Below are 27602 nucleotides of genomic sequence, written 5' to 3'. Positions count from 1 at the left end.
AATGATATTTATGAAGAATGTCATATGAGTTTCCTAATTAAAGCGGTTTTATTTGACGTGGAGCGGGTCGCCTCATGTGGACAGACATGTTTGTTGAGATCACATGACCAGACTAATGGAAATAAAGTGTTTCCGCATGAACTTTAGATCCGGCGACTCAAAACGGGGGTTTGGAGGTAACGGAACATTTTTTTTTTTACATTGCCTACATATCTTCTCTGACAAAAAAAACCTTTAACAACGCTGTGTGTACATCAGGGCCAGTGATGCCGGTAACATTATTATAAGTATTATTCATTTAGCAGACGCTTTTATCCAAAGCGACTTACAAATAGGGGTGTGCGATATTACGATTTTTGATCGTGGACGATTAAAATGTCTCCACGATCTGCTTTTGAAGAAATATCGTAGGATCGTCCATATTATCAGTTTGCATTTCTGGCGCCTCCGTCTCAACATACTGTACAGCGCGACGTATATCCACATGAAATGCAGAGGAACGGGACACTGCAGTTCATAAAAATTTATTATTTGCATGTGCTTTAAAGCCTTGCCGGTTAAACATGTCATTCGCTGCTGATGCGCTGTTCTAACGGGCGCTTTTCTGAACGCAAACCCCTGACGCGCACATGCACTAAAAGCCTGTCTAACAGCGCCTGGATACTGGACTAAGTTATCTTTCGAGTCTTATTGCGCTAATACTGTCAAATACACTCAAGGTTTACATAAACAAAGTTGGTTATGTCTAAAGTGAAAGAACAATAGAAAAAATGAAGAAAAAATCTGCTTGTCAAATGCGTGTAGACTCGTTGCGCGCAGATCTTAAAGTGACAGTAGCCCTAATAGTAAACATGCTGCCGCTTGTCATTAAAGGGACAGTAACCCAAAAATAAAAATTCTGTCATTATTTACTCACTCTCTAATGTTGTTCCAAACCTGTATTAATTTATTTCTTGTGCTGAACACAAAAGAAGATATTTTGAGGAGTGTGGCTAACCGGGCGGTTGCTGGTCCCCATTGACTACAATAGTAGGAAAAAACTATTATGGAAGTCACTGGGGTACATCAACTGTTTGTTTACCCACATTCCTCCAAATAACTTTTATTTTCAACAGAAGAGGGAGACTTATTCGGGTTTAAAGCGGCTTGAGAGAATTTACATTTTTGGGAGAACTATCCCTGTTAATAAAACAACAAAATACAAAGAGCATCTCACTCACTCTTGACTGAGAACTTTAATAGTAGCTTTAATAAGAATCAATGTAAAATTTATACAGTGAAGTCGATGTGTTTTATTTTCATATTTGTTCATTTAATTACTTTCTTCAATGCTGTTAAATACACCTGTAGCTGAAAAAATAAAGCACTGTTTATTTATTTAATTTGTATATTAAGTTGTGTATGTGTATCTTTGTTCTTAATTTTTAATAACAATGACAAATATTTTTTATCTTCGCCACTTTGGCCTAAATGTCTGCCATTCTTTTTTATTTTATATTTTGTTACCTAAGGCTGTGTTTTTAAAATAGGGACATTAGTTTGGCTGTGATGCTCAGTCACTTGCAAAATAGTAAAACCAACATGAAAAGGAATCGTGATAAAGTCGTGAATCGTGATTTTCCTGAAAAAAATCGTGATATGATATTTTTGCCATATCGCCCACCCCTACTTACAAATGAGAACAATAGAAGCAATTATTATTTTTTTTTAGATAGAATAGAGAAGAAAGTGTTAGTATTACTGGATCAAGTGCTGCCGAAAAAGATACGTCTTCAGCAGTTTCTTAAAGATGGCTACAGATTCAGCAGCTCTGGCTGAGTTAGGCAGATCATTCCACCAGCAGGGAACAGTCATGGTGAAGGTCCGAGAGAGAGATTTTGTGCCTCTTTGAGATGGCACCACCAGACGCCGCTCACTTGCAGAGCGTAAGTTTCTGGATGGCACATAAGTCTGAAGTAATGAGTTCAGGTACAGGGGAGCAGTGCCAGTGGTTGTTCTGTAGGCAAACGTCAGTGACTTGAATTTGATGCGAGCGGCAACCAATGCAATTTTGTGAGGAGAGGAGTGACGTGTGCTCTCTTCGGCTCGTTGAAGACCACTCTAGCTGCAGCTTCTGGATCAGTTGCAGAGGTTTGACAGTGCAAGCTGGGAGACCAGCCAGGAGAGCATTACAATAGTCCAGTCTGGATAGAACAAGCGCCTGAATAAGGAGTTGTGTAGCATGCTCTGATAGGAAGGGCCTGATCCTCCTGATGTTGTACAAGGCAAATCTGCATGACCGGGCAGTGCTAGCAATGTGGTCTGTGAAGATCAATTGGTCATCAATTACAACTCCAAGGTTCCTGGCTGATCTTGACGGAGTTATGGATGACGAGCTGAATGGTGAAGTTGTGATTAGTGATGCACCGAAATGAAAATTCTGGGCCGAAACCGATACCGAAAATTTAGGATGCACTTGGCCGAAAACCGAAACTGAAGCCGAAAATGGCATCTTCTTAAAAACTTTAATATATATTTATATTGCTTAATGTTTAATGGATCTGAAATGAAAAATCACAAACCAATAGAATAATCATCAAACTTTTATTACCACTAACAGTTACATAACAAAACCTAAAACATTATATATATTTTATATTACATGCTCTTCATGAGGCACACGCGCGCGGTCTCTTGCTCTCTCTCTCTCTCTCTCTGCCGTGCACGCGCTACACGGTTTGAAGGCACAGTCTCTGTCTCGCGGGCGCGCTCGCTCTAGATTCCGGAGATGATTGTCATGATGATTGACGAGTGATTGACGAGTGATAACAGCTCGACCGTGACTGAAACCCAAGCGCTTGCGCGCAAATGGGAGGGGCGCGGTTGACATTCATTTTCGGTTGACATTTTCGGCGACCGAAATTTCGGTGCACCCCTAGTTGTGATGAAGTGCTGGGTTAGCCGGGATTACACGTAGCTCTGTCTTCGCAAGGTTTAGTTGAAGGGGGTGATCCTTCATCCAGCCAGAAATGTCTGTCAGGCAGGCTGAGATGCGAACGGCTACCGTCGGATCATCAGGCTGGAATGAGAGGTAGAGTTGTGTGTCATCAGCGTAGCAGTGATAGGAAAAGCCATGTTTCTGAATCACAGATCCTAGTGATGTCATGTAGATGGAGCAGAGAAGTGGTCCAAGCACTGAGCCCTGAGGCACACCAGTGGCTAGATGTTGGGTCTTAGACACCTCACCCCTCCACGACACCCTAAAGGACCTACCCGAGAGACTTGAGCCACAGGAGTGCAGTTCCCGAGATGCCCTTCATCTTTAGGATTGACAGGAGGATCTGGTGGTTAACTGTGTCAAAGGCAGCAGACAGATCCAGCAGGATGAGAACTGAGGACTTGGAAGCTGCCCTTGCCAATCTCAGAGCTTCAATTACTGAGAGCAGAGCAGTCTCAGTTGAGTGTCCGCTTTTAAAGCCAGACTGATTGTTGTCCAAGAGATCTGGTTGAACACAACTCGTTCAAGTGTTTTTGCGACGAATGGAAGAAGGGATACCGGTCTGTAATTTTCTAGATGGGCTGGATTTAGAGTGGGTTTCTTAAGCAGTGGGGTTACCTGAGCCTGCTTGAATGCTGTGGGAAATGTACCAGTGTGAAGAGAGGTGTTCATGATGTGTGTGAGTGCGGGTATAACAGAGGAAGAAATAGCTTGAAGTAGGTTAGTGGGAATAGGATCAAGCGGACGGGTAGTTGGGCGATTGGAAAGGAGGAGTTTTGAGACTTATGGTCAGTGGAGCAGTAGCGTGTGTAAATAAGGTTCAATTTGTTACCTGATTTGTGAGTAGCCGCAGTCGATACTCGTTTGAGGTTGAATGAGGCAAGCAGAGTGTGGAAATCAGTTTTTCAAGATGGATGTTGAAGTCTCCAAGAACTATGAGTGGAGTGCCATCCTCGGGGAAGGATGAGAGTAGCACATCAAGCTCCTCTAAGAAGCTGCCAAGCTGACCTGGTGGACGATATATAATTACACAATGGATTTTAATAGGACTGGTGATGGTAAAAGAATGTGATTCAAATGAGCTATTGTTACACAAAGGTGGTAAATTATTACATTTCCAATTGTTTGAGATGAGCAGACCAGTACCTCCACCCAGGGGCGGAGTGGCAATCGGGACGGTCGGGACTTCTCCCGGCCGGCCGGCCGGCCGGAAGGTCGATAGATTATTCATGAGCGGCCAATATAAGTTATTATAACGGCCGGAGCGGGAGGGCGCCGTCCAGCACTGTAGCCCTACACGCGCATCTCCTCTCTTCTCCCGTCATATTCTTTACAGAACCTCATGTAAATGGGGAAGGCGTTTATCCAATGAACCGATTGCAGGTCAAGTCTATTTACAGAAACGTAGGGAGATAATGAGCGCCCCCTGCCCCATTGTCTAATGGCATGGCCCATGACACACGCGCCAGACAGAGCGAGAAAGTTTGAGAAAAAAAAAATTGACAGTCAGACTCAGAATCAGAAAGGTTTAGGCTGGTTGATTGCTATTTTAAAGATAACAAACACCATGGAAGGCAAGAAGAGAAAGGAGAAAGGAGGGGCCGAAAAGGGCAGAATAAAGAAGAAGCGGATGCTGGAGGAGGATGCATCAAATGGCGCTTTTCCACTGCATGGTACGGCTCGGTTCGGCTCGGTATGGTTCGATTCAGCGCGGAACGGTTCGGCTCGCTTTGCTTTTCCACTGCGTGGTACGACTTGACTCGGTACGGCACGGTTCGGTTCGCTTTAGCTCGGTTGCTTTTCCACTGCAGTTAGTACCGCTTCAAAGTGGGTGGGACTGATCGTTATTGTAGGTACGGTGGTAGCCGTGTGCGGCTAAGAGCTGTGCTACTTCCGCTCCTCGGCAACCAACGAGAGGAACGTCTGCACCTCGTCCACTGACCACGATTCAGCCATTTCTTGTTTGTTTGTTTTTTACTTTTTTTTGTCAAGTAAATACTCTAAAAACAGGTGCTACAGTGTTGGCTGTTGTCTGGCTATTTAAATCTAGCGGGTTTAGTGTCTCGTGTCGCAAATACAATGACGCTGAAGTGGCGATTCTGTCTGACCAATCAGTGATCTGCAGTGTTTTCACGTCACATTTAGTATCGGTACGGTACGCTTGGAACCATTTAGAGGTGGTACCATTTAAAGCGAGCCGAAGCGAGCCGTACCGTACCGTACCATGCAGTGGAAATGCGCCATAAGTGAGCCGTACCGAACCGAGCCGTACCGTACCATGCAGTGGAAAAGCGCCAAAAGTGCACAAAAATTACGGAGTTATTCCGTAATCAGGCGTCGTCAACAAAGTGTTGCAGGTATTCACCAGAAAAACGGTGGCCTCAAGCATTAACGTACGTTATTGCTAATGCTAGCCGCCCGTGAAGTTGAACTAGAACAAGCTGCTAGTAAAATGTTGGTAATAATAATGACTAATTTAATTAGTGGTAGGTAGGTAGTGTTTGTGTATTGTATTCATACTATAATGACCTCGCCCGTTTATAATTGGTAACACTTTATAATACAGTATATACACTTTATAATACATAAAAATAATTATTTATAAGTGGTTAGTTTATGATAAACTAACATTCATAAATGAATAATTTGTTAGCAAGTGATATGCTAATAATTTGTATGTTTTGTAAATTCCGTTACGAGTAATTTACAAGTGATTAGTAATGATTAACTAAATCTTTCACAAAACATGAATGGATTTCATAAATGTTTAAATAAATTATGTTGCATTTTGTATGTTTTGCCCACATAATTAAGGTGCGCACACAGAGTGGTTAAAGATTCCAGGTGTTTCAGAGAAGACAGCTGTCTATACCCTCTCCAGTCAGCACTTACACTGCAGTACACACTTCAGTGTTAAACACCTAGCAGCTATGAAACTATTCATCACTTGTAAATGTATATGTTTGTAGATTACCACATCAAGAATCAGTAAGGCATAAGATCTACAAATCTTATCTACGAATGATTTTAACACATTGACAAGTGAAACTATTTTTTTACACTTTAGATTATTAGGGGATGCAAAAAGTGTTGAAAATTACTTTCATTTTACAAATTTTTAATTGCATTTTACAAATCATCTAGACTAGGTGTTGAACACTTACCTGTTACAAATTATCTGAATTCTGTACGTGTATTCAAGGCAATTACAACACTTATTTTATATACCCTCTAATTGTTACATACAAACATTTTTTTATTTAAACATAATTTAACATTTATGAAATGCATATTCATGTTTTGTAAATTATTAATTACTCATTAACTAATCAATTGTAAATTATTACTGAATCTACAAAACATGTACAATAACATATCACTTATCATATATGAATGCATAGGATAGGAATGTTTTGTAAATAATTAGGCTAGTTATTCATTTACTAATCACTTGTAAATTACTTGTGACCGAATTAACAAAAAAATACATAAATAACATTTTATGTATTTTTTTGTTAATTGCAAATTTGCAATGACAAAATGACAAATTGCATATTTTTAGAGTCAAACGAGTTGTATTTTTTTTGGAAAATATTATAATACATTAACAATGTATTGGAACACATACATATTCTTTACACCAGTAGTGCATCCAAAAATGTTAGTGTTAAATCTGCAATTCATGTGCAGCACAGCCAGACCTTTCAAAAAAAGTTTTTTTTGGTAGGTGGGTGAATTGTATATCCCCTAACACGCAGCTTATACTATCAGGGGGAAACGCAATTATTGTTATGCTGTAAAAAATTTAATTTGTATGTGTGCCTGTTCTGTTTTTTCCACACAGTCTCAGAATTCAGTCAGACTCAGCCCAGCGATGATGTTGATCAGACAATGCTAGGAGAAATCACGACAACAAGTACAGGTGTGCACACATTGCACAATGTTATAGGTACAACAGAGGATTTAATGCAGTAAATAGGCTAAATAAAATGCAGATGTTCATTAGTGAAATATGATAGGGAAATGTAATGATTGCAACATATGGAGAATGAGACATTACTGGAAAGATATACTGTCTTAGTGTAACATAAGTGTGGATTATTCATATGCAACTAATTTATATATATATATATATATATATATATAAATAATTATTTATGCAATTGTGTTGCATTTAACCATGTAGTGGTAATACTAATAATTAGGGCTGTCAAAATTAGCGCGTTAATAACGCATTAACTCAAATTCATTTTAACGGCGCTAATTTTTTTAACGCGCGATTAACGCAGCGCGCATCACCTGTTTGACCCATGACCTAGCCCGTAGTTGGAGTGATAGAGATGCAGTCATAGACGTGTAAACGATACAGCAGCAAACAGAAATGGAAAAAGAAAGGGGTCTTCTGAACGGAAAATTTATATACAAAACGAGGTCTGATGGTTCTGTCGACAAGACAAAAGTTATCTGCATTTATTGTCGATGTGAATTAAGTTATCACCGCAGCACATCGACTTTAAAGTATCACTTGATGGCGAAGCATACAACTGACGCAGAGAGCCCCCATCCCCCTCGTCAAAGGCAGACCACAATGGATCAAACTTTGCAGCGGAGATCGATGGATAAGTCCACAACTAATAGACTCACCTCAACTATAGCTAAATGGGTGGCTACAGCATGTAGACCAGTTAATGTGGTCGAGGACGAGGGTCTACTTGAAATAATTCGCATCGCATCTAACGATTCTACATACGAACTACCTTCAAGAGCCACCATTACAAGTAAGATTCACAACTTGTATGAAGAGGAGAAAGCTAAAGTTGAGGAGGCATTGAGACAGACCAACTCGGTTGCGCTCACCGGAGATTATTGGACTTCCCTCAGTAACCATAGCTACCTAGGCGTCACAGCACATTATTTTGACGCGCACTGGAAACTTCAGTCTCACACTTTGACCGTTATGAAGACAGAAGAGAGACACTATGCTGACGTTTGCGCTGATCACTTTCTTCAAGTAGCCAGACAGTGGAACATTGAACTCAAAATTAAAATACTGACCACTGATAGTGCACGCAACATGATTGCAGCGGCCAGGCAGCTCCCGTTCGAGCATATGCCTTGCATCGCGTACAGCCTCCACCGAGCCATCACAGTTTCTCTCCAAAACAGCCCATTTGACGGCGCCTTGGCAAAATGCAGGAAGTTAGTGGGTCATTTCAAGCATAGCCCAGCAAACGCAGCCGAGCTTGAACAGCAGCAAGTCAAACATCTTCAAAAGAAAGAGTCACTCGTACAGGAGGTGTCAACTAGGTGGAACAGCACCCTAGAAATGATAAAGCGTGTTCAGAGAAATCAAGAACCATTGAGAGATGCACTGGCCCTACATGCAAGCAACATCAACATGCCAACTGCAGCTGAATTTGATAAACTGAAGAGGTTGGAGACTGTGCTGGAACACTGCAGGTAATTTATTGATACTCTTATTACTATTATTATATTTGTCTCTCAAAGTAAAGTTGTGTCAAAAGTGGAGACGTCTGTGTGTGTGCGTGCGTGCATGTGTGTGTGACATTTTTATAATAGAGTGGATTTATGTTCTGATTTGTGTGTGTGTGTGTGTGTGACATTTATAATAGAGTGGATTTATGTTATGGTGTGTGTGTGTGTGTGTGTGTGTGTGTGTGTGTGTGTGTGTGTGTGTGTGTGTGTGTGTGTGTGTGTGTGTGTGTGTGTGTGTGTGTGTGTGTGTGTGTGTGTGTACAGTATGGGGACAAAATATAATAGAAATGTCTGAAATCCTTGTTTTTGTGGGGACATATGTTGGTCCCCATGAGTTAAACAGCTTATAAATCATACAGAATGAGTTATATTGAAAATGTAAAAATGCAGAAAGTTTTCTGTGATGGTTAGGTTTAGGTGTGTGTGTGTGTGTGTGTGTGTGTGTGTGTGTGTGTGTGTGTGTGTGTGTGTGTGTGTGTGTGTGTGTGTTAAGAGTGAGAGATTGAAAGGGAGTGAGAGATTCATTATGTCTAACTAAAGTGCTTTTCTCTATTATTCCAGGTATGTGAGTGAACTTTTAGGAGGAGAGAAATTTGTTTCTTGCTCAGTTGTGCTGCCCGCGTTGTGTCATCTATCACGTGTGATGGAGGTCTCAGAAGATGACCCAGCCTACATGATTAAGTTTAAGGAAACTTTCACAACTGACATGGACAAACGGAAGGAAAAAACCAACACCACATGGCTGAGGGTTGCATCAGCACTGGACCCTAGGTTTAAGGACCTCAAATGTCTGAGCAGGGCTGACAGAGCTGAGGTGTGGAGTTCAGTCTGTGCCTTGCTCCGGAGGGAGGGGCTTGCACAGCCAGATAAACCAGTGACAACTGAACCACCTAAGAAGATATCATGTCTCATGTCTGTGCCAGAATCTTCATCTGATGATGATGAAGAGGACTGTATTGAGAAATGTGTGGAGCGCTACAAGGCAGAGCCCTCTATTGGCATAGAGGACTGTCCCCTGCAGTGGTGGTCCAATCATGAAGGGGCACACAGTGAGATGGCCTACCTTGCACGCATATACTTAACAACACCTGCCACATCCGTACCTTGTGAAAGATTGTTTTCACTCTCAGGACATGTTGTTCAGAAAAAGCGAGCTGCCCTGTCATCTGAAAATGTAAACAGGCTCGTCTGTTTGAGCAACTGGCTCAGTGCAAAGAAAGAGAAATAATCTGTGAGGAACCTGTGGGTTTTCTATATTCTTTTTCCCACGTGTTTGATAGACATGAACACGTTCTTTGTAAAACATTTCAATGTTCTTTATGCTCTGTTTATGGTGATTTCAGTAGCAATAAATGTACATTTAGGTTAGCATGTTTAGAAGAAGTGAGCTGCCCTATCGTGCAAAAATATAAATAGGTTTGTGTAAGTAAATTGAGTAAAGAAAGAGAAGTTATGGGAACCTGTTATTTCTATGTTGTTGTTTTTTCATGTGTATAATAGACATGAACAAGTTCTTTGATAAACATATGACTTTTGATACTATGGTATCTTTGATAGATGTCCAGTCTTCATCCTATGTTAAGTATGGTTTCACTAATAATAAACATGCATTTGCATAAAGCATCCATATTTGTCCACTCGCATGTTGATTAATGTATTCATAACTTGAAAAGTATTCATTTAAGGTACATTGAGAACTGATACAAATGTGCGATTAATCGCGAGTTAACTCATGACAATCATGCGATTAAATATTTTAATCGATTGACAGCCCTACTAATAATATTTGTTTTTATTTTACGTCATCTTAACCAGACATAGGGAAAGATGCCTTGTCAGTCAGTGCAAGGGAGAGTGAAGCCTCAGGGTCCAGGATAGAAACAGAAACAGATAAGGAGAGGGATGTGGAGAGTACAGAGGCTGGACCAGCTGAGGAGGAGACTGAAAGTGTAGAAGTTGAAACAACTGAGGTGGAGATTCAAAGTAGAGAGGCCCCTGGACCAGCTGAGAAACAGATTCAAATCATGAATTATTTTGCCCGTCCCAAGTCTAAAGATCTGTCTTTATTTTTTCAATATCACCCCCAACAAACCCCAAAAAGAACCTTGCCTTATATTTTTAATAGTAAAGATGGGATCAACCGCAGGTGGTTGACTTACTGTGAAGAAAGCCATGCTCTCTTCTGCGCAGTTTGTTTGGCATTTTCAAAGCCTTCTGCTTTCGAAGGCGCTTTTGTTAGAGGAGGCATGCAATCCTGGAAGCATGTACATCAAAGGATTGAAGAGCATGAAAGAAGTCGTATCCATCAAGACTGTGCAGAGGCTTACTTCTTGAGGGCACATAAGGGGGACATTGAGAGTTGATTAAGAGGAAACCAGCTCTCCCTCCATCAAGAGCAAGTGAGAAGAAAACGGCAGGTGATGGATCGTGTGGTCAATGTTGTCAAGGTAATCGGAAAACAGGGTCTAAGCTACCAGGGCTCCGAATTTGAAGCTGCCTACACTTTAGAAGACCGAAATGTAGGCCACGGTAACTTCCTTGAAATGATAATCCTCCTGAGTATGTATGACCCCTGCCTGCAACAACATTTGACTGAATGTATCGAAAAAAGAAAAAAACAGCATGAAGCTGGGGCAAGAGGCAGAGGTTCATTGGTCACTCTGCTTTCAAAAGATACAATCAACACGGTTGTCAAAGTCATCAGTGGACTGATAAGGGAGAAAATTGCGACTGAGGTCAGAGAAGCTAAAATGTTTTCTGTCCAGATTGACACCACTCAAGACATCACATCCAAAGACCAATGCTCTGTGATTCTCAGGTATGTCACAGATGTGGTCCATGAGAAGTTGGTCGCTCTGGTTGATTGTGAGGCTTCTACTGGGCAGTATTTTCTCTATCTCCTGAAAGAAACACTCACAAGACTTAATCTTGATGTGTCATGTTGTGTAGGGAGCACTACAGATGGGGCAGCCAATATGCAGGGCAGTTACAAAGGCTTCTCTTCCTTTCTATCAGAGGAAGCCCCTAAACAAATCCATGTCTGGTGCTATGCACATGTCCTAAACCTAGTTTTAGCAGACACAACAGGCAGTGTAATTCAGGGTGCATCGCTTTTCACTCTCCTTAACGACATTGCTGTTTTTATAAGGGAATCTTACAAACGGATGAAGAAGTGGGAAGAAACCAGCACAGACAAGCGACACAGAATTCTCTCTCCAATAGGACAGACAAGGTGGTGGGCAAAAGATGCTGCTCTCACAAAGGTGTTCGGGTCTTTTGGAAGGCCTGACAATGCCATGTATGTAGATCTAGTCTTGACTTTAACAGCAGTTCAACTAGAGGGAAGCATGAAGCCTACTGCTAGAGCCAAGGCCAAAGGATACATTGAGGGTCTCCTAAAATTTGAGACAATTCTCACAGCTCAAATCTTCCTACGGATTTTTGAGCACACCTCACCCCTGTCCAAATACCTCCAGACAAGTGGAATGGATCTCCTGACCGCACACCGCCTTGTAGTGGGAACAGAGGATGGGCTGAAGAAGTGTGTACGAGACTTTAGTTGCATAAAAGAAGCTGCAGGCAAGTTTGTGGTGTGGGCTAATGGTGAGCTGCTGGAGAAGGAGGACTGTGAGATAGAGGTAGAGGTAGCACTACCTGAAAAACTGTTTAAGAAAAAGAAGATCATGCCAGGAGAGCTGGCAGAAGATGAGCCCTTAGCAGCTGAGAAGGACTTTGAGTTGACCATACACAATGTCATTATGGACACGGTCACTCAAAGTATCCATGAGCGCTTTGCTATAAGTGGCAAGCTTTGCTCAGATTTTGCCTGCCTTGATCCAAAAAACTTTCCTGAGGTAAGAGATAAAGGACTTCCAGGATCAGCAATGCAAAACCTCAGCAGTTGCTTAATTAAATTTGATGCCAGAGCCACTACTGAAACCTTACAGACTGAGCTGGCAAGCCTAGCCACGCAGTGGGAAAGACTAAAGTTGTCCCCCATAGAGGAGTACAAGGTGCGGACCTCAAGAGAAAATGATTCACCTGAAGGCACAGAGGATGGTGATGAAGAAGAACCATGTGATGCAGAAGGACCAGAATTGGTCAATGTTAACTGTTCTATGTGTAAGAATTGTGCCATTTGTGTTTACCTTATCTTGGCGCAATACAATTTACTGACAAATTCATACCATGTAATTGGACTGGCCTACAAATTTCTTTTGACATTATCCACTACTCAAGTGCCCTGTGAGAGAAGTTTTTCTACTCTTAAATTTGTAAAGAACAGACTTCACTATCGCCCAAGAGCACTTGGAAGCATTTATGCTCATGGCAACAGAGAAAAACATTCTGATGTCCTTGGACACTGACAAGGTGATAAACAAGGTTGCAGAGACCAGTAACCTTCTGAGACGACAGCTCATGTTTTAAGGTATGACTTATGAAATACTAAAAGGCCTCCACTTTTTACCCTGCTCATCTCAAAAGGAGGACTCTACTCTCTGTGCCCCTCAGGAAAGGATACTTACTCTTTGTGCCCCTCAAGAAAGGACACTTACTCTGTGCCCCTCAGGAAAGGATACTTACTCTTTGTGCCCCTCAAGAAAGGACACTTACTCTGTGCCCCTCAGGAAAGGACACTTGCTCTGTGCCACTCAAGAAAGGACACTTACTCTGTGCCCCTCAGGAAAGGACACTTGCTCTTTGTGCCCCAAGGACACTTACTCTTTGCCCCTCAGGAAAGGACACTTGCTCTGTGCCACTCAAGAAAGGACACTTACTCTGTGCCCCTCAAGAAAGGACACTTGCTCTTTGTGCCCCAAGGACACTTACTCTTTGCCCCTCAGGAAAGGACACTTGCTCTGTGCCCCTCAGGAAAGGGACACTTGCTCTGTGCCCCTCAGGAAAAGACACTTACTCTTTGCCCCTCAGGAAAGGACACTTGCTCTGTGCCCCTCAGGAAAGGACACTACTCTTTGATCCCCTCACCAAAGGACACTTACTCTGTGGCCCTGTGGTAAAGACACTACTATCTGTGCCCCTGAGAAAAGGACACATCTCTCTGTATCTCTGTTTATAATCAGAGGTCTATAGTTCACTATAAACCTAGGCTACTCAAAATTCCTGATAGATGGTTTGTGGAACTCTTTGGAACTATCTATATAATTAAATAGTTATCTATAAACCTATTCAAACTTCCTGTTTTTCCATTTATTTAATTACGCGTGTTATTAGGTTGGCATTGTCTATACTTTTCTACATTTATTCAGGCAACTTTTGGAGTGCTCTATGGGTCTGATACCCATATACTGCACTTAAATATCTATATTTCTTTAAACATTTATTGAAAGTGCCTGGTTTTCCAGTGGTTGACTGGCTTGTTGTACTGCATTAGCACTATCCATAGTTACTTTTTCAAAATGTATACAATGCTATTACTTTGATTTATACAAAAACATGTTAATATTTACAGATTGACATGGATAACAGTTAAATGGCCTGTTTAGGCCTGTATTTACAATGTCTATATGATGTTATATTTCAGCATCTGTTTATTAATAGAACCCACATAAAAGCTTTAAACCTACACTTTATTGTCAATTTGTCTAGTGATCAGGTTAAATATTTTCGTTTAGTCCTTCCTATATCTGTAGACTTGAATGCCATTAGAACAGATGGAGGAATTCCACACAAAGACTCTGTGCCTTCACCCAGATAATAATAAAAATAAAAAAATAATATATATATATATATATAGTATTTATATTTTGTTAGTGTTATTGTATGGGATGCGTTGGACTGGTGGTGGGCCAGTGTGGTCAGAATTTTCCCGGTGGATTTTAGTCCCCCACTCCGCCCCTGCCTCCACCCCTTCCAGTCAGACGAGGGGTGTGTGAGAAAGTGAAGTTAGCGGAGAGCGCAGCCGGTGTGGCAGTGTCCTCTGGTCTGATCCAGGTCTCAGTCAGGGCCAAAAGGCTGATACCTGAATGACTAGAAATAGATGTAATGAAGTCAGCTTTGTTTACAGCGGACTGGCAATTCCAGAGACCAATAGGAAAAGAGAAAATAGTACTAGAAGACATCAGAAGGGTACGCAGGTTGTTAGGATTGTACCGCCTACGACGTATGACATTGGATTTACGCATGTTAGTAATAGTAGGGATTAGAAAACACATGGTGTAAGAGCTAACAAACAGAAAGATCAGTTGAAAGTTGAGTAGAAGAGAGAGAGGAAACAACAAGAAGATAAAACAACTGACGAGAAATTAATACTCAATTAATTAATACGCCTTGACGGTGTCCTTGCTCGGTGTAGTCGCACAGGTAGAGTCGTTGGTCTTTACACTCTTCGGTCTTCACACGATGAGGGCTTCACACCACAGCTGCCGCGGTGCACTAACCTATTTATACCCGCCTAATACCTCGTTGTTGAATACAGCTAGCCACGCCCTCGTGTTGAGCCAAGCGAAACTCAAAAGTCACGACACAAACAAACAAAGGCCTCGTGGCCTCGCGTTTTACCAGAGTAAAACATAGTCAACAAAAACAAAGTTTCCTAGCAACAAATAACCACGCTAAAATCTACTGAGACAAGTAAACACTCACAGACTGATGCTCTCTCCTGCTGTTCGATTGCTTCTTCTGTATAGTGATGGGGACACTATACTGTCAAAGAGCACCGTCTTTTGGATAAGACGTTAAACCGAGGTCCTGACACTCTGTGGTCATTACAAATTTTAGGATGTTCTTCTGAAAAAGAGTAGGGGTTTAACCCTGACATCCTGGACAAATTTGCCCTTTGGCCTCTATCCATCATGGCCTCCTAATCATCCGCATATACTCCTTGATCTCTTCACCAATAAGCTGGTGTGTGGTGGGCGTTTTGACTTTGTAATGTCATCATTTCATATAACAGTAAAAGAGAATAATAATAATACAGAACTAAACTTTAAATTTAAATAAACAAAAACATTTCAATATTTCAGTGATGCTTTGGATGAACAATATATAAAAGCGCAAATATATAACTGGTTTTGACAGCGCCTCAAGTCACGAGCTCAGCTCCTTTTTCGTCTTCTCACCGGAACACGCACAACAGCGGAGTTACTTGTGCGTTCACGATAGCAGCTTGAGTTTCGGTCCGCTGAAGAGGTGCTTTTCTATGGCGAGCAACTTCTATGTTAGAAGAACATGAACATCAACCCTGGGCCGGAGAGGACACGCAGAGCAAATAGGAGAAAGGAGGAAGTCAGAAGAGTTGATGGTTGGAGTTGTGATAGACTTCTTCTGCATTAAATTGAAGACATTTTGTCACACTCCTGATGTTGTCCTTTGATTCTGTTCTGGTTGAGAGAGTCCTCTCTCTCCTGAATGAGCACATGGCTGGTTGTGGGCCAAGGCCTGCTGCCCTGGGGACTAGTCTGGCCATGCAGGACAGCTATGCGAACGTACCGAGAAGGCCAAGAGAGGGAAGAGCTTGTGTAGAGCCTATTTAAAGTCTGAGAAAGGTCCCATCTCTCAGGGTTGGCTCGACCAATAAGAAGGGGGGAATTTCCTAGTGGGAAATTCCTCTGTTGGGAGGATTTATGGCTCTGTCTCAGGTGTGGTTAGACATAGGCCTTGCTGTTTGTGTTCATTTATACTTTGATAGATATATCAAAACACACTGAATTCTATGAGAAGGTGATGAGTCATTAAATGAGGAATGATTAGATAGGAGACATTTACATTTAGCTTTGGTTCTATCATAAAATACATAGTATCAAAGACATAACAGTATCAAAAGACACTACTCAAGACAGCAAATCATTCACACAGTGTCCTGGGGTGCATGTTCATTTACAGATAAGTTTGTCAATAAATTAATGCAGGAAAGTCTGTTTTAAGGGCTGTGGGTCTTTCCTATGGCCTCTGCTTTTTCCACGTGACCACATTTTTAACCTTAATAAAACCAACTTATCTGATCGTAGTCATGGTAACTAAGACCCTTGTTGGGGGGATGGGACCATAGATCCCAGAGTGAGTTTTAAAGATTATTTGTTAAATATAACAAATAATTGTCTGATGTGTCTCAGTCGTTGCAGCATTTAATTTGTCTGCTACTTTTTACTAGCCCTCTCTCCTGGCTTTTGATTACTTTGAGGCTTTCCCTGACGTTTTAATTAAACTTTCAAATTCTGCATAAATTTCGACTATTAGCAATTGCTCTGCTCTGAGAAAAACTGTGCGCGCTCTTTGGCCATGGTGAGCAGCCTATAGCAAAGTTGCTGATTAATGTTTCTACTATCAATACATATCCCCTTTTAAACCAACACATGAACGCTTGCAGCTTTGTTACCGTTCGGTCAGAACAAGAAGTCTCCCAAACACCTCACACACTGAGTTTCATCTTGTTTTTCACAATTGAATGAGCTGGTGTTTCGGAAATTGCATTTGTTCTTGTTTTGCCTCCAGTGCCTTGCATGTAGAGTTACTGTGGCTGAAGTGTCTGACAAGCTGCCCAGCTGTAATGATAACATAATGCACAAACACAGATGGCATTGACCACCAGCTGCAGTGTATGTGCCAATACAGGCTACTGAGTCCCATTTCACCCATCCGGGAGAGTTTGCTGCCACAATGTTTGTGAATTATCTTAAACGCATGCAGACACTTTCCCAGTTAGTCAAGTTAGTTAAGCTGTGAGGTTGCCAGCTGTGTGTTGCCATTAAGTTGGTGTTAACTTGTATTTGTCTTTTTTCGCTTTAGACCTAATGCCGCTGAAAGAGGAGAGTCAAGAACTGAATAATATGGAAGATGAACATCATGATTTCAAGACTGGAGAGAAATCAACAAAGATGGAAAAGACTCACTCACGAAAAAGAGCTCAGAAGACCAAACCTAACAGTTATTTCACTTGCCTTGAATGTGGAAAAAGTTTCAGTCAAAAACAAAACCTTGAAGCCCACATGAGAATTCACACTGGAGAAAAACCTTATACTTGCTCTCATTGTGAACAGAGTTTTGCTCATAAACACATCCTTAATTCCCACGAGAGAATTCACACTGGAGAGAGTCCTTTCACCTGCCAACAGTGTGGAAAGAGTTTCAATCAAAAACAAAACCTTAATGTCCACATGAGAATTCACACTGGAGAGAGTCCTTTCACCTGTCAACAGTGTGGAAAGAGTTTCACTCAAAAACAAAGCCTTAAAGAACACATGAGAATTCACACTGGAGAGAGTCCTTTCACCTGTCAACAGTGTGGAAAGAGTTTCAATCGAAACCAAAACCTTAAAGTCCACATAAGAATTCACACTGGACAGAATCCTTTCACCTGTCAAAAGTGTGGAAAGAGTTTCAATCAAAAACAAAACCTTAATGTCCACATGAGAATTCACACTGGAGAGAGTCCTTTCACCTGTCAACAGTGTGGAAAAAGTTTCAATCAAAAACAAAGCCTTAAAGTCCACATGATAGTTCACACTGGAGAGAGTCCTTTCACCTGTCAACAGTGTGGAAAGAGTTTCACTCAAAAACAAAGCCTTAAAGACCACATGAGAATTCACACTGGAGAGAAGCCTTTCACCTGTCAACAGTGTGGAAAAAGTTTCAATAAAAAAAAAAACCTGAAAGCCCACATGAGAATTCACACTGGTGAAAAGCCTTATACTTGCTCTCATTGTGAACGGAGTTTCACTCAAAAAAAAAACCTTAATTCCCACATGATAGTTCACACTGGAGAGAAGCCTTTCTCCTGCCAACAGTGTGGAAAAGGTTTCACTCAAAAAAAAAACCTGAATTCCCACATGAGAATTCACACTGGAGAAAAGCTTTATAACCGTTGTAAATCTTAGGTTTCACATTATCATTCACACTGGAGAGAAACTGCTTATTAGAAGAAGAAAAAGTTCACGTGATCAATGTGGAAGGAGTTTCACACGTGAAGTAACCCTTAATTGCCACATGAGGATTCACTCAGGAGAGAACAGTTTTATATGTCAACACTGGAAAGAGTTCCAGTCACACTGTCGCAAGAGTTTTTCACAAAAAGGAAATCTTAAGTCTCACACAAGTACTTGCAGACAGGAGAGCAGTTCACGTGTTAAAAATGCTGTCTTGCTGTGAAATGCCACAATGTAACTGAATGATTATACATAAAATTAAAAAAACTGAATGAAATGAGAACATTCCACCTCATTCTTTGCTTCATTTTTAGTGAGAGAATGAATTGTTAATGTCTTTGATATGGACTTAAATATGGCTACTGTTGGGGCTCATCTGGTGACATCTGGAAGTTTGTTAGAGCTGCAGGTGCCTCACCACTGATCCTGACTCACTGCTAATTGCATGATGGTGACTGGTTCGAGATAGTATTTGCCCGTTGCAAAATGCGTCCGGAGAGCAAAGAGATAACGAACGCAATGTTTGCTCGAATCTTGGGGAAGGGATGTGGCCGCCTAGTCATCTAGTACAAAGAATGTAGCAGGAAGGCATTGCAATCCACCTATCTATCTATCATCATTCATTGTCAACCCCTACCTCCCCTTTGTGGTGGAAGTGGATATCGCCACCTTCAGGCATTGGAGCAGTGTTGTCTTAGCAGCAGAGGAATTTGTCCACACACCATCCATGCACCTACTTCAAAAAGCTCTCCCCAAAAGAGCAGAACTATAACATTGGTAACCGTGAGCTCCTTGCTATCAAGCTGGCACCAGAAGTGTGGCGCCACTGGCTGGAGGTCCTAGTGATCACGGACCATCGCAACCTAGAATACCTTCACAACGCCAAATCTCCAGGCCCAGTTGGGCTTTGTTCTTCATGTGATTACAACTTGTTACGTCCTACGATGTAATTTTATTTTATATTATTATTTTCTTTGTCTATGCTGTGTTTCCGACCACTAGGTGGCAGTAGTTTTGCTTTCCATGTTTTTTTGTGTGCAGGTAAAGCCAGCTGAAGGTGATCTCCTTAATTGATGACAGCTCCTCTGGCGTTTTGGTTGCCTCCTCAAGAAAAGGTTTAAAGTCTGACCGATCTCGGAAGGAAAGGAGAGGGGGAGCATTGTTTTGTTTCGTTGTTGTTGTGGCTGCTTACTACTGGTTGTATTTCTTGATTAATTCTAAGCTTTATGGCTGTTCAGTTGTGACTGACCTGGAAAACTTTCAAGTTGTTGTTTTTTTATTTGTTGTTATCTTCTAAAACATTGCTATATTGAGATAGAGACCTTTAGGTCTGTGGTAAATCCAATAATTCAATTGTTAAAACTGAACCTCTGTCTTCCTTTCCCCTGTAAATATTGTAAAAATACCTAAACTGGGATGTCTAGGGGAGTGGGTTCCCTTTTTTTACTTTATGAACTCTTTTCTCCTGTTTAAAGTAGAGAGGGAGTCCGGAAGATATTTTGTTGTTTATTTCCTTTTATTTTTCAGAAGGTATGATTAGAATTTGTCCCTATAGTTAGAGGCTTTGTTTAATGTATTTTATTTGGGCTTTTCTCCCACTCCTGAAGTCTTATAACTTCCCAAATGGTGTTGCAAAAATACATTTGTAGTAGCACATTTCTGTTGTCTCTGGTGTAACTCTAGGAGCCATTTGTTTTGTTTTTTGTTTTTTTATCTTAATGACGTTTTCTCCTAACCTAGACTGGGAGGAACGTAACACAACTTCAGTGTATCCCACTGTGCGTCCAAGAACACTATTGTCAAGATTACACTCCTGACGCTCCCCCAGCTATGTGTCACTCACACTTACCAGAGTTCTAATCAAGCTTACTTATCATCCCTTCATCACGGACACTATATCACCCCAGCACAGACACACAGTCAGCGTCTGGTCTCTTCAGTGTATTACCCTGTAAAACTGTATGAGTTAGACAAAAGAAAGACTCTTCATGACCAATTTGATACTTTTAGTGTATTGTTTATCTGGATGTTCATGTCCTTCATGTGTTCTCGTCTTTGCTTTTACTCTATGCAAGATCACAACTGGGTTACTTCCAGTTAAATATCCTCTTCAGTTTCTGTTGTATTCCACCAGTACCCGATGAGTTGTGTGGAGTACAGCTGTGGCAAATATATTGGCAGTGGCAATTTTGTTTCACAGAATTTGGTGCTTCAGTATGTTTCTATGGTATACTGTAAAACAATTATGAGCATATATAACCCTTATAAGGCTTTATTAGCAAAAACATTCAATATATGAAAAGAGTCAATATTTATAGTATAGACCCTTCATAACCTCTGCAATTCAGTCTGGCATAGATATCAGATTCTGGGCCACATCCTGGCGATCTATTCTTGCCTTATTAGTGCTCAGAGTTGATCACAATTTGTGGGCTTCTGCTTGTCCACTTGCCTTTTGAGGACCACAAGTTCTCTATGGGATTAATTTCTGGGGAGTTTCCTTGCCACAGATCCAAAATTTAAATGTAATGAACACCAAGCCACTTCATTATGATGTGATGTGACTTGACATGAAGGTCAAGTATGGTAGCCCATACTCGGAATTTGTCCTCTGCCTTTAACCCTCTGGGGACCAAAAACGCCGTTTTTTTCGGGGGGTTTTTATCAATGCAAAATAAACTCAAAATGCTCTGTTAATTTTGATCTTTCATTTTCGTGTTATACATCAATCGATCCTGTTCAGTTTCTATTTTTTTTCTGTATTCTCACAATAAAAATGAAGTGTTTTTCTTTTTGCCAAATAAAGAAAAATTAACATGATGCGAGTTCTGCACTCTCTCTGTCAATGAACTCCAATTTGAAACGCGTTAGAAAATGATCTGTAACTCCACGAAACTGCAGTCAAACAGGCAAACATACCCACGGGCATAAAGCTTGAGATCGCATCTTTCAAATGAAGTAATTTATATAAAAAACAAATATTCTCAGTTTCTGTAATCTGTATGAAAAGAGAGCGATTCCAGTCGAGCTCATTACGAGCTCATTGACTTTAATTCGTTCACGCCTACTCACGGAGCGCGCTATTCACAAGATAATGTGTTAAGCCATCTATGCAAAACAGGTAAACGCCCCCAAGCAAATGCTTTAAGTTTCATCATTCAGTCAACTGCGCGTTGGGAAGATGGCACGATACAATAATATTCTTCAACCTTTTTAAAAGGAATGGAGCTTCATCACTACCTACGCCTGCAACTCGGAGTGCGCTTAGCAACAGATTCAGAAATCAGAAAGAGTAAGTACATATTTACCCACTATTATTACAGATATTTTACAGATATTTTCACAAATTAATATGGAAAACATGTCGATTTTACTTGTTTTCTAAGGCCAAATTAGAACCTGGAATTTATATTTTTCCCGCAGTGCTAAATAAGAGCCATTCATATTATTAATAAACTATTGTTTTCTAAGTCGTCTAAAAACATCTCCATCTCCGCTGTTAAGCAAATGCGCTTTTAGAGAGAAATGCACCTTTCATATGCATTACATAATCAGAATGTATTCGCTTTCGATTCGAATTTATTTGTTTTAAAGTGAACATTTAAGCTTTATTTAGTTTCTTATTTATTTAATTATATATTTAGTTTCAGTTCTCGCGCTCCAGTTCACGGAGATCATGAAAGCGCGCCTGATTGTTTTATTTTATTTTACAAAAGCACAACGTTTTCTTGTTATTGTGAGTTTACATAAATAAAAGTAGTTGCGAATAATGTATTATTATTTTCTGTATGACCAGAAATGATAAGAGTATTTTAAGTTGTTTCCACTGTTGATAGGGAAATGCAAGTGTTCGCGCCCGCGCCTCCGTGCCAAGTAGTGCGCGCTCCACACTCCACACCACAAACCGTTGGATATGCGTCAAAATCTTGTGTTTATTTGTGATAATCTCAGCCCTGTATTATTATTGTCTAACCCGTATTATGAATGACATTTGACGAATTGCTTTGTTCATTTTTTGGATAAAAGCGTCTCTAAATATGTAGCCTAATAAATGTTATAATAATGATGATAATTATTATTATTATTTGCGTACACGGACCCCAAACACACCGCGTCTTCTAAGTCAGGTGACTGTAAATGCGCAAAAACTGTTTCTATTGCAGTTTTGCGAAATATTCCTTTTTGCACAGTTGGTCGCAAGATCTGTGTGCTTTGTAAAAGGACAGCTTGGTAAAAGGCAGGACACACCTTGTGGGAAATGCCAGGCATGTAATGTTCACTTGTGTCTTCAGTTGAACATTTAGTTCCTCCACAGAGGAATTACAATAAAACATTGAAAAACAAAACCTTTGAATCTCTTAGGCTTGCCTCATGATGGGCCATTGGGGGAGTGTCTGTCACACCCCGGGTCTGAATCTCATTAATATTGATAGGCCATTACCACTCCTGCATAAACCTCTTCTGAAAAAAAAAACTGTCTTACAAAGTTTAAATCAATGTATTGTTTTATGTGAACGATTAGGCAGGATGTTTTTCACATCATTTTGAAGCCAGAACTCGAAGCGACAATATCCATTAGTCAAAAGTCTTCGGAACACATATTTAGTATGCGTTTTGTGGTCTCATTTCAGCAACTTTCATTTTTATTTTTTTCAATAACCACGCATAAACATTATTCTCTTAAAAATACAAACATGTTTGTTGCTCACATATTATGGTAGCCCCGTTTGTGCTATATAGAGTGAATTTACACCTTTGCCATTAACATGTTTATAAATAACTGAAAAAAGCACAAATGTCAGGGCATTTCAAAACATCCCAAGGGCCCCAAAAACACCTTGGTCCCCAGAGGGTTAAACCATGCAGGTTAGTCCACACACATTAGGAGTAGTGAACACACACCATGTCAGCCATTTGCTGGGCACCCGGGGAGCGATTGGGGGTTAGGTGTTCAAGGGCACCTCAGTTGTGTGTAAAAGAGTGCTGTTCATTCACTCCCCCACCTACAATATGCTGCCGGTATTGAGAATCGAACCCACAACCTTTGGGTTACCAGTCTGACTCTCTAACCGTTAGGCTACGACTGCCCCAATTAGCAAGCTTGTCTTGTGACATGGTGCTCCATTATGCTGGAAAATGCACAGATCATCACCAGATTGCTCCTGGATCGTTGGGAGAAGTTGCTGTTGCAGTAAGTTTTGATAACATTCTTTATTCCTGGCAGTGTTTTTGGGCAGAATTGTTAGAGAGCCCGTTCCCTTGAATAAAAAAGCAACCCCACACATAGATGGTTTCAGGATGCTTCACTGATGGCACGACACATGACTCATGGTAGCGTTCACCTTTTCTTCTCTGGACAATTGATTTTTCAAATGTCCCATACAGTTGGAAGGGGGCTTCATCAGAGAAAATAACTTTGTCTGCTGTCTAACCCTTGTACTTCCAGCTGAATTTCAGTCAGTCCTTGATGTTTTATAGAAAAGTGGCTTCTTTGCTGCCCTTCTTGACACCAGGCTGTTGTCAAAGTCTTGGCCTCACTGTGTGTGCAGATGCGTCACACTCACTTGCTGCCAATATTGAGCATCTCTGCACTGGTGGTGATATGATTCCATAGCTGACTCCTCAGGAGGAGACGGTCCTGATGCTTTCTGGACACTCAGGGACATCCTGAAGCCGCCTTCACTGAAGTTGAACCTCTCTCCTTGAAGTTCTTGATGATCTGGTAAATTGATCTTTCAGGTGCAATATTCTTTGCAGCAATTTCCTTGAATGTGAGGCCATTTTGATGCAAAGCAATGATGGCTGCATGTCTTTCTTTTGAGGTAACCACTGCCAACACAAGAACACAATGTTTGGAAGCACTACTTCCCTCCTTTTATAGTAATCAGTCTGCTTGTATGATCCAATCAGAATGATAGAGTCAATTAATCTTTTTGCAATTATTTAAATTCATCTGATCATTCTACAAAATCTAGTAACAATGTGAATCAATACCACAACAACTGAAGCAAACAATTTTGCTAAACAAAATTTGTCACTGCTAAAACGTTTGGCCACGGCGGTAGGTTCACGCTTTACAACATCAGGAAAATCAGATCCTTCCTGTGAATACATGGCAAAGCTTCTTGCCCAAGCTTTTGCCATTTCAAGACTGGACTACTGCAATTCTCTACTGGCGGGCCTTACATCTAGTGCAACTAACGCTGTGTTCGAAATCGCCCCTATACCCTAATTCACTATTCCATACGTTACTCCTCTAATATAGAGTAACGGAAAGAGTGAGTGAAAATGAGTGTGTGAATTCGGACACCGAGTGCGCCGAATGGGCTGCTGCTTTTGCATAGTTTGTGCTTGCTGTTTAAAGGCAATTCGTTCGTGTCTATGACGTCACTGTAGCTTTGCGCCGCCATCTTTACGACCGTGAGTCTCAGTAATGCCTGCAATATGTTGTGTAGTTGGCTGCAACAACAGCCGAAAGAGGAACCCCAAACTGGTATTTTATTCTATACCAAAAGATATAAAGCGAATAAACTGGTCTTCATCAATTTTATTTAATTTGATATTAAATAAACTTACATTTCGCCGAATTCGGCCCCTCATTTAACTCCTCGGTTCACTCGTGCTCATGTATCAATACAGCAGTTGGCCGAAAGAAAGTGCTCATCACTTCTTTCAGCACAACATGTCTCAGTTCAGTGAATTGTTGAAGTTTACTAAGTAAACATATACTCCTGGATATTGTTTATTTCCGGAGGAACTGTGTCATGTCCAAAAGTGAGTAAATTTAGTAACTTCTGGATCAGCGCTGACGCAAGACGCAAACTGTTTTGAACGATTCAGTCCGATTTAGTGTACTGGTTCAACCGGTTCACTAAAAAGAACCGGTTCAAAAGAACGATTCGTTCACGAACCAGACATCACTACAAGCTACCAGCTGTTAGCCACTTAGCTAGCTAACATCTCACTACCTAGTCAGAGCAAACTACCACCAAAATCATACATTTGAATTTTTTTTATTTAATATAAATCCTTGGTGGCCAGGTGCCGCACTTTCACATCTTTCACCCATCCAGCCACAGCATATTGATATGCATCGGTACTCTTGAAAGCCTTCAAGCGATCCCCACTGTATGTATGGGGAGGGGTTATGCACAAGATATATATATATATCATTGGAAGGCCAATTGGGGTAGATAATAATGGACAAAAGAAAACTGGGGGTTACAAATAAGGATCGGAGCCTAAAATTGAAATATTTTCCAGGTATCTCTGTCTCTCTCTCTCATTCAAATGGGCAGTTTGGGCGGCCATACTGGGCGAGATCGGTCATAAATATGGCGGCGTTCTATTTGTAGTGACGTAGGTGGCATCTATGAATTATGGATTTTTGAAAATGACCTTTCATGTATTGTGTAACAGCTCTAAGTGAATAAAAACATCCTGCAAAATTTTAAATCTGAAAGTGTACCGTATATAAAGTTATTGTCTTTCAAAAGTAAGAGTTGACTCTTGAGTCAATGAAATGAATTGTTTTTCAAACGAGTCATAAGCCGTTTCGTCGTGATGTAAAGACGAAACATTAGCCCGCCCACTTATTGCGTTGCGCAGACACCAGGGAAACTTAAACCAGCAGCTGATTCCTGTGGATACTGGGCCGCATCATGTTGAGGAGACGCTGTGCTCTACATGTGACGGTAAATACTTTTTTTCCCCACTGCCCAAGGACGAGCATGTGAAGAATCTGTGGTTAAAATTAATATTTACCATTATACTACAGCACTATAATCCTAAACTATTCCTGTCACCTTTATTTTACTGACGACTGCTTCTCAAATATCGGAGTTCAATGCAGGATTCACAAACTGCTCCTAAAAGACGGTGTTCAAAATACTAGTTTTGAGTTTTATATTGTGTAGGTCCTGCTAACTCATGTTATCACTGTCTTACTGAAATACTTCTGCTGATCAGCTGTGGGCCACTATTACATAAAACGGTGTCTATTAATGCAGATTGTCTGTCGTTCTCACTACTTGGAGGAAAGATTAAGCATGGAGCAATATTTGTTTTACCAATGTTTGTTACATCAGTTGTTCACGCTAGAGCTCAGCTAATGTTTACATTGCATACATGCACTGTTATTGACACAGTTTCCACGTGTTCACCGCAATATATTAGAAACATACTCAGTAAATAAATTAGTACAAGTAAAATAATCGGTTGATGGACATGCACATGATAGTGAGTGTTATGTTTCGATCTCAATAGAAGTCAGGCCACAGCAGATGAACGATTACATATTCTCTTTATTATTAACTCTCCAACACATATACAGAACTCGTGTTCAGAACTCTCTTCTTCTTCCCTTCTATCTATCACTTTATCTTCACAACTACTTCCCCCTAGTGGTGTCAGTAAGTATTGCACTGAATAACAGGACACCACATCTCCCCCATTACGTAAAACAATTTCACGTCTTCATTCCTAATTCCAACAGAATTACAGAATCATAACCTGACTAAATTCAATCTCCATCTGCGCTACACTTACACACAGTCAGTAATTCAAACCACTGTATACTCTTATTTAGTCTCATAGTCTTTCAACCAAGAAGGTGGTTTACACTGACGAACAGAACGTTTTTCTGTGCTCTGTTCAGTGTTCGGAACATTTGCGACTGAAACATCAACAGCAGACTGATCTGAGGTCGGCTTCAAGACCTCTGGCACCAAAGACAAGTGGGAAGAGTGCCACAGTCTTCCATCTGCCAGTCTGTACGTGCTTGGGCCCACTTGCTTCTCTATTTCCACTGGCTGTGTGAACTTTGAATGTCCTTTGGGAACGTGTGTTGGTTTGCGTATACGCACTCTATTGCCCACCTGAAATGTAGACACCCGAGCCCCTCGTTTCGCATCAGTGTATTGCTTCATTTTGTTTTGCTGAATCGACACTCGTTGTCTAACTTCCTGGTCGAGCGTGGAACTGGAGTGAGATGTGAACACCGTAAGTTTAGTTCTCATTTTCCTGCTGTGCAACAGTTCAAATGGTGAAACACCAGTCATTGCATGTGGGGTAGAACGATACGTTTGCAGAAAGTCCAAGACCGCTTGTTTCCACGGTTGCTTTTGCAAAATGGCCATTTGCACACAGTCCTTGAGAACTTTATTAAATCTTTCCACAGCCCCATTAGCCGCAGGATGGTATACAGATGTTTTGATGTGTGCAATATTTCGTTCCTCCAAGAAAGTGCT

At 40.9% G+C, this 27602-nt stretch overlaps 2 protein-coding genes across 8 annotated transcripts in view; both read left to right on the top strand.

Annotated features, from left to right (window-relative positions):
* LOC307002185 (uncharacterized protein) overlaps positions 1 to 25744 on the top strand; it is a 445540-nt gene extending 419796 nt beyond the window's left edge. For 3 of the 7 annotated variants that reach the window (XM_079619516.1, XM_079619518.1, XM_079619517.1), the window contains exons 3-4: positions 6822 to 6899; positions 17219 to 25744. In XM_079619516.1, the coding sequence (XP_079475642.1) occupies positions 6822 to 6899; positions 17219 to 18306 (1166 nt within the window). In that variant the 3' untranslated portion in view covers positions 18307 to 25744. Of the gene's footprint in view, positions 1 to 6821; positions 6900 to 10288; positions 11808 to 17218 lie in introns of those variants that run through there. The other 4 variants (XM_079619507.1, XM_079619508.1, XR_013798434.1 and 1 more) reach the window with 3 other exon arrangements.
* On the top strand, positions 8110 to 9945 carry LOC307002191 (E3 SUMO-protein ligase ZBED1-like). Its single transcript, XM_079619531.1, has 2 exons — positions 8110 to 8437; positions 9035 to 9945. Exons 1-2 carry the CDS (start codon positions 8304 to 8306, stop codon positions 9699 to 9701), a joined length of 801 nt encoding a protein of 266 aa, XP_079475657.1. The 5' UTR covers positions 8110 to 8303; the 3' UTR covers positions 9702 to 9945.
* Positions 25745 to 27602: the final 1858 nt, after the last annotated feature.

The sequence above is a fragment of the Phoxinus phoxinus genome, assembly GCF_949152265.1.
Source record: "Phoxinus phoxinus genome assembly, chromosome: 7".
NCBI lineage: Eukaryota > Metazoa > Chordata > Actinopteri > Cypriniformes > Leuciscidae > Phoxinus > Phoxinus phoxinus.
This window is presented reverse-complemented; position numbering and strand designations above follow the sequence as displayed.

What these genes read in the sequence shown, in the direction of transcription:
- LOC307002191 (XM_079619531.1), top strand. Translation starts at nt 8,304, where the DNA reads ATGATAAAGCGTGTTCAGAGAAATCAAGAACCATTGAGAGATGCACTG. An exon ending in ACTGTGCTGGAACACTGCAG is followed by an intron (nt 8,438 to 9,034) that starts GTAATTTATTGA and finishes CTATTATTCCAG; the next exon opens with GTATGTGAGTGAACTTTTAG.